Source organism: Bos taurus, chromosome 23 (genome assembly GCF_002263795.3).
Source record: "Bos taurus isolate L1 Dominette 01449 registration number 42190680 breed Hereford chromosome 23, ARS-UCD2.0, whole genome shotgun sequence".
Lineage (NCBI taxonomy): Eukaryota > Metazoa > Chordata > Mammalia > Artiodactyla > Bovidae > Bos > Bos taurus.
Genome location: NC_037350.1, coordinates 10,752,279 through 10,759,420, shown reverse-complemented (window position 1 = coordinate 10,759,420; position 7,142 = coordinate 10,752,279). Strand labels below are relative to the sequence as shown.

General features: G+C 56.7%; 1 protein-coding gene across 4 annotated transcripts in view; it reads left to right on the top strand.

Moving 5' to 3' along the window:
• The first annotated feature begins 1,953 nt into the window (after nt 1-1,953).
• Nucleotides 1,954-7,142, top strand: part of CPNE5 (copine 5) — a 103,796-nt gene continuing 98,607 nt past the window's right edge. Inside the window, exon 1 of one of the 4 annotated variants that reach the window (XM_059880270.1) lies at nt 1,954-2,726. In XM_059880270.1, coding sequence (XP_059736253.1) covers nt 2,632-2,726 — 95 coding nt within the window. In that variant the 5' untranslated portion in view covers nt 1,954-2,631. The remainder of the gene's footprint in view (nt 2,727-7,142) is intronic. The other 3 variants (XM_059880271.1, XM_005223321.4, NM_001205639.1) reach the window with 3 other exon arrangements.

The window sequence follows — 7,142 nt, the reverse complement described above, 5'->3', positions numbered from 1 at the left end:
CCTGACCAAGAATTGAACCCCGGATGCCCTACATTGGAAGCATGGACTCTTAGCCGCTAAACCACCAGGGAATTCCTATGGATGGCTTTTATGACCCTTCAGCACCTGGCTCCATCCTAAGAGGCTATCAAGACTTCTGTTCAGAGTCAGGCTTTGGTCTCAACCGCCTGGGTTCAAATTCTCGCTCTGCCAGTTCCCAGCTGGGTGACTGTGGGAAAGTTACTTAGCTCCCCTGAAATAATAATACCTCACACCTATACTTGAGAATTTATAATCATGCACAGTCCTTGTAAATATATTAAAACCACTGAATTGTATACTTTAAAATGGTGAATTTTATAGTACACAAATAGTATTAAAAAAAATTAATCACAGTGTCTGGCCCAGGGTAGGCTCTTTGAAAACAAAACGGTGGTTATCATTGTGACCAAGGAAGCTTTCCAAGGGAACCTAGCACCTGGTCAGACACAGAGTGGGTATTCTGCAAACACTGGTGGAACCGGTGGATAACATATTCACAAGTCTGTTTGGAGCATGTCTAGGACAGCTCCGTGGGGGAAAGCGGGGAGTCGGGGACACAGAGATTCCAAGCCCAGTTTTGCATCCCTTGGGAAAGGAGGCCCAACTTATTCTTGGTGGAGACAGGGTCTTAAGCCCAAACCAAAGAAAGGAACCTTTCAACCCCGCAGCGCCCCACCACCCAGGGCATCCCCTCTTTGTTCTTGCTGTCGGGGCCCAGGTCGCAGAGCCTAGTCCAGCGGATCCTAAGCCATGGGTAAACGGAAAACACCTAACCCAGGCTGACGAACGTGTTCTTATATTTATCTTTGACTCTGGCTGTATCCGATGTTCTGGGAATTGACTTCAAACAGAATCTCGAGCGCCGGTTAAGGCCCAGCTGCCAAAGCCAGGCCCGGAGGGCGCGGCTTTCCCAGAGCCGGTCTCAGGCTCTGAGCCCCCCCAGGACCCTTGCCCGGCAGAGAGGCTCGTCCGCTCTAAATGCCGGGGCGATGGTGAAGAGGAGGTTCTAGCTTAGTAAAGCTGAGATTCAGGCTGAGGAGGGGCCGCGGGAGATTTCCTAGGGAAGAGTCTCTGAGAAGCCCTGGAGAGACGCCACAGAGCTGCAAACCCAGGGGCTCATCCAGGAGGGCTAGACCCCGGCAGAGTGGAGCAGCAACGGGCCAGGCTGGAAGGGGGGCCGCCAGAGAGGGGCCTCGACTCTCTCCTCGCTCCCCTGACTGCGATTAGAGCCCGGCACACAGCAGGCGCCTACTTGGTGCAGGTTGCAGAGAAGCCTGGAGAACTCGGGCCGCCCTCTGCCTGGTTGGAGGAAGCTTCTAGACCCGGGGGCTGGCTAAGCCGTGTGGTCACGACGGGCCGGGGATGGGGAGGGCTCTGTCGCGTGGCTTAAGTGGCCGACTCCGCGTGGCCAGGCCCGGCGGGGGCAGAGGCGGATAGGGGAGCGCCCATGTACCCACGCTGCCTAGGCCTAAGGACCCTCACTGAGGCGGCCCCTCCAGGCACTGGGGTCGGCCCCACACGCTTCCCCAGGAGATGTAAAATCTGTTTCTGGACTGAGACCCGCCCCCTCCCCCGCGTTGGGGCGCACCCTCAGCAGAGACCCCCCTCAAACCTCTGGGGGAGATGCTGTCTCTGTGCACAGATCCCTCCCCACCCCCGCTCCGCAGAGACCCTTCCCAAACAGATGCTCCTAGGTTCAGACACCCCTCTGGCTCCCGGGGTACCGAGACCCTCCGGGAGGTGGGGAGTGGAGCGCGGGCGCAGACGAAGACGCGCACGGCCGAGACCATCTCTAGCCGTCACCCCCTAGCTTCCCAGCATCTGGAACCGCGTCCCCACGCCCGCCACACGCGCACACACACACACACACACAGATTCACACGCTCGCACACACACTCGCGCGCAGACCCCGCCCGCGGCCCCGCCCCGGCCCCTGCGGGCGCCCCCTCCGGCGCTCAAGGACCCAGCAAGCTGCCCGCCCCGGGTGGCGGGAGGCGGCGGCTTCGGGCAGATTTGATTTTCCCGCAGCCCTGGCGCCCCGGAGCCAGAGCTCGAGCCGAGAAGGTTGCGCTTGGAGCCGCGTCCCCAGCCTCGCCGCCGCCCGCGCGGAGACCCAGCGAGTGGCGCCGCAGCTCCGGCGCTCCGGGTTCGCTCCGCGCTGCCTGAGTCCCGCCGCCCCCGCAGCCCTAGCTCCACTCGACCCCCCACACCCCCTCTCCCTCTCCTGCACCCCTTCTGCCCCCACCCCGAGCTCCCCGCCCCTTTCCCGGTGCTCTCTCCACCACTCCGCGCGTTCCTCCCGGCGCCCTCGCTTCGGGCCCCTCCGCCTCTCCCCGCTGCGCCCCAGCTCCCTGAGCGCTTTGCCCCTCAACACTGGGTCCCCAGCCTCCTCTTGGCGTCACCCGCACCCCCTCCTCTCTCCTCGGCCCCCGCTCCCTCCGCCCCCTTCCCTCTCTCACTTCCCACGCCCCCTCTTCGCTCTCCTCTCTCCTCCCTTTGCCGCCCAGCCCCGGCTCGGGAGTTGGGGGGAGAGCCCAGGGTTTCCGTTGCTCCGGAGGAGGCGTGAATCGCGCAGGGATTGACTAATTTGGGGTGGGGGCACGGTGGGCTATGGAACAGCCCGAGGACATGGCGTCGCTGAGCGAGTTCGACTCCTTGGCGGGCAGCATCCCGGCCACCAAGGTGGAGATCACCGTGTCCTGCAGGTGAGCCGCCCGCTGTCCGGGTCCCCCCGCCCCGCCCCTGGAGCCGGAGCCCCGTCTACCTCCGTGCGCCCCCTTCCAGAGCGTGCTCGTCTCCAGGACGCCCCTCTGCCTGTCGGGCAAGAGCCCATGCCCAGCCACGGGTGGCCAAGGCGGAATGGGAAGCCAAGCTCAGGGTCTTATCCGGGAAAGTTTGCACACCGGGCTGATGTTGCGAGGAGATAAGAAGACGCGGGGGGTAGGGATCCGGGAGCCCGAGGTGGGAGAGGGAGGTAGTGAACGAACACAGCAGGGTCTTCACGCCGTCTGTTTCTGATCGTCCCCTCCCCAAATGGAGAAGAGAGGGATTTGCCTCATCCTTCCCAGGCGTGCCCAGCCTCTGCCTTCTGCGCCCTCCTTCCCTGTCTTCTCCCCGCTCCTTCACCCCAACTCCCCCACCCTCTCTCTCTCCCTCCCCCCGCCTTGCAGACCCCAGGATCCTAAAGCCTTTCTTCACCTCCAACAGCAAAACCGACTCGGGAAAGGATCAGATTGGCTCACTCATGCTGAGCTGTGGATGACTGATAACAACTCGAAGTGACACCATTAAAAAAAACAATAACTGGGGTATAAAATCTTAAGCCAAAGGACTAGGACAGTGAGTGTGGAAGTTTAGAGTCCAGCAGGGGAGGGAGAGGAGTTTTTGTGGGCTCTCACCCCTAAATCCTCAGCCAGGTTACACAGGCTTTGGGAGTCACTGGGGGGAGGGCATCGGAGCTGGGTCTCCCGCAGGTTCTTCCATCAGAGAGGAAGGCTGCCCCAAGCAGTGAGGGGCACAGGTGGGCTAGAGGGGGATATCTCCCCTAGTGCAGTCACCCTGCGGCTGGCCTAGGGTCACTGCCTTGTGGGGACTGTGAGGAACACTGTGGTCAGTGCAGACCCCACCTCTGCAGGAGATGCCATTCCCCTGCCCAGAGTGACCAACAGCATCTCTGGGGTCCCGGGTGCGCACTTGTCCCAAATCGCCTGCCCCATCCTCTTCTAGGCCTCTCTTTGGTCGGACGTTCCACCCACCTTCGTGGCACCCCCCGCCCCCACCCCCCACAACCCTGTATTCCCAAGTTGTGGCCCTGGGGAGATGTATGTAGATGAACCAGAGGAGCTGGGCTGGGGTGTGAAAGAGGAAGGATTGGGGAGCAGGAGTGGGGGTTAGGGGAGTAGGAGCAAGAGCTGATGCGGTGGAACATTGCTGTCCCCTTGTGTTAAGGCCCTTCTGGGGGCTCCTGTGATGACTCCCACGTTTCTGCCCCATGGTCCCACACACAGTTTTGTCAGGATCATCTCCCAAGGCCATTTGCATTTTGTCATTACTCCACTGGGAGATTCCTGATGGCCCGTTAGCTCTGGTCTCACTTCCTCAGCCATCCGCAGCTGCCCCAGCCCGCCCTTCCCTCCCCTGCGGGCATACAGCCTGAGGCTCCTTCCCAGCCCAGCCTTCAGTCATGCCCCTGTCAGAGCTGTCTCAGGGTCCTTTTCATCCCAGAGCCTCTGAATGGCACCTTCTCCATCAGATCTCACCCAGTCTTCATTTCTACCAGTTTATGTCTCCGCCCCCCATCCTGAAAAGCCTGGCCTCATGCTCCCCACTTCCAGCCATCCTTCTCATCCATGGGACACCCAACCCAAATCACTGCCTCAGGCGTCCACTGAGTCCTGAGCACTCAGCCTGGGCCAGGGGATCTCTCGCATACTGAACCCAGAACCTCTGAAGACATCTCGGTTGTATAGACTTCATTCCTTTTCCCCTAAAGTAAACTGTTTTTTTTCTTTTTTTCTCTCTTTTTTCTTTTTGGAAGTGGGAGTCCCCACTCTGACTCAGATTCACAAACCCTCTACTTCCAGGGCAGGTAGAGGAGGCAGAGGGCACAGGGCACCATGGCTTTGGATCAGACACCTTAAGATGGAATCTGCTCCACCACCTGGGACAAAATTTTAGCCTCGATTTCTCCCATTTGTCAAGTGCAAACCACCTGCAGCCCTAGGAGGTCCCATATTCATTGAGAAACCTTACTTGCCAAGGTAGCTCACGTGCTTGGAAGTGTGGCTGGCATGTAGCAGATCCTCAGTAAATCCTGTTGGAGGAATTAACTTACAGGAGTAGAGGATCATGAAGCATCCAGCATGCTGCTTTCCACTTGCTTCACATACAGTAGGTGCTCAATAAATAGCTACAATGATTAGCTACTGTAAGGCAGTAGCACTTGGCCCCTCCTGTTTACTCTCTGAAAGTAGAGGTGTTCAAAGACTCAAACCTTTGGCCTAGGTGGTACCCAGGGATGCAGTTGAGTTCCTGGGGGATGTGGTTCTGGGATCAACCCTGGTGCTTATTCCTTTTCATGGGATATCAGGCTGGGGACGGGGGCATGACCCAGGCCCTGCTCTCTCACCCTCCCTGAAGCCAGAGGGTGGGGAAAATGGGGTTCTGGTAGGAAGGGGTGAAGGGAGGAGTCACCTGGAACAGAGAGGAGACAAGGAGCACAATGTGGGTGGGCTTGAAATCGTCAATCCATCTCTTTCCCTCAACCAAGTCCAACTATCCAGTTTCTAGAACAGATTGAGAGGGAGAGAGAAGAAAGGAAAAGGAGGAGGAGGGGGAGGAGGGAGAGCTGCACAGAATGGCTTTCTCCAGCATATTCTATACTCCATGGCCACCAATTACTGGAAGTCCTGGCCTCTTCCGTTGCATTCCATGGTCAGCATTGACTGAGCCCCGGGGGAGGAGGCTATGGGATGCCCCTGCCCTGAGCATCTAGGTGACAGGGAATAGTGGGCAGGGGCCTGGAATAGTAGGGCAGGCAAAGGTGCTGATTGACTGAGTTCCAGAGGGCTTCGGAGCAGGCATCTCAGGATGAGGGGCCAGTGTTTCAAAGGAACTGGAAACTGTCCTGGGAGCTAGTTCCCTCCCCTCTCTGCTTCTTAGGAAGGCCCCTGCCACCCCTGCAGCCCTCGGAGGTCTCTGCTGTTGCCTGAGGGAGGAACTGGCCCCGCACCATGCCTGTCCTAGGACACTGCTAGCTGAGCCAATCTGCTTGGCACGGGGACAAGTGTGAGCCCCAGCACAGGATCACAGTGGACGCCCACCCACGCCTCTGCTGAAGGCAGATGACACTGTGGGGTGGACGTGTTTCAGCCCCTGGTTCTTTGTGTTGGTATTTCTTGGGCTAATCTATAGTCTCTGTATGTGTGTTTTTGTTAATCACTCAGTCATGTCCAACTCTTTGTGACCCCATGGACTGTAGTCCCTCAGACCCCTCTGTCCGTGGAATTCTCCAGGCAAGAATACTGGAGTGGGTTGCCATTCTCTTCTCCAGGGGATCTTTTCTACCCAGGGATTGAACCCCGTTCTCCTGCATTGCAGGCAGGTTCTTTACTGTCTACTCCCAAATAACTGTTTTTACCGATTTTGGTAATGTTCAGTTGTTCATTCGCGCCCGACTCTTTGTGACCCCATGGACTGCAGCACGCCAGGCTTCCCCATCTTTCACCATCTCTCGGAGCTTGCTCAAACTCATGTCCATTAAGTCAGTGATGCCATCTAACCATTTCATCCTCCGTCCCTCCCTTCTCCTCCTTTGGTAAACTCAGGGTCAAAGATTTTAAAGCCTCTGGTTGTCTGGCTCAGCGTTTAAGACCATGAGTCTGTGGGGTCTGTCTGCCTGGGTTCAATCCCTGTGATCCTGGGTAAAATACTTAACTTGGGCCATGGTTTCCTCATCTGTAAAGGAAGTATAATAATCCTTATCACAGTAGAAGGATTAAATGGATTAATTAAATGGATTAATTCAGGAATAGTAATTTATGTGCCTATTATTTGACACCTGAAAATAAATAAAAATCTGTCTTTATAGCTGGTTTGCGTGGGTTTTAGAGATCTGATCCATCTAGGAAGTTCTATTTCCCCCACTCCCAGCTTTATTGACATATATTCGACATATAGTGTGCATTTAGAGACTCTGAGGAGTTGTTTTGGGAATAATGGTTTGTGAAACCGGATTCCAGCAGACATCGTAGAAAGTGTGAGCCACAAGCTTCTCCCTCCTCTGATGGTCTGTTTCAGACCATTCCTGACTTTAGTAGTCTCCCTGCAGACCCAATCAAAACTTACCTGTCAAAAAAACCCATAAAACCTCGTCTGTCCAGTGCCCTGTTCCCAAGGCCCCCACTATTTCTCTATGCCTCATCTGATGCAGGGATCCAGACCAGCGTGTTGGTTAGAAAGGGCAATTTGCATTTTTTATGTAACAGAAACCTGTGCACTTCCCAGGGGTCTTGCTGGCAGAAGCAACACACAGTTAGTTCTACATGGTGGGATTCCTGAGACCCGCAGGGGAGGCAAAGAGGGGACAGCCCAGTGGCGGGCGGTGGCTTAGCCCTGCTGGG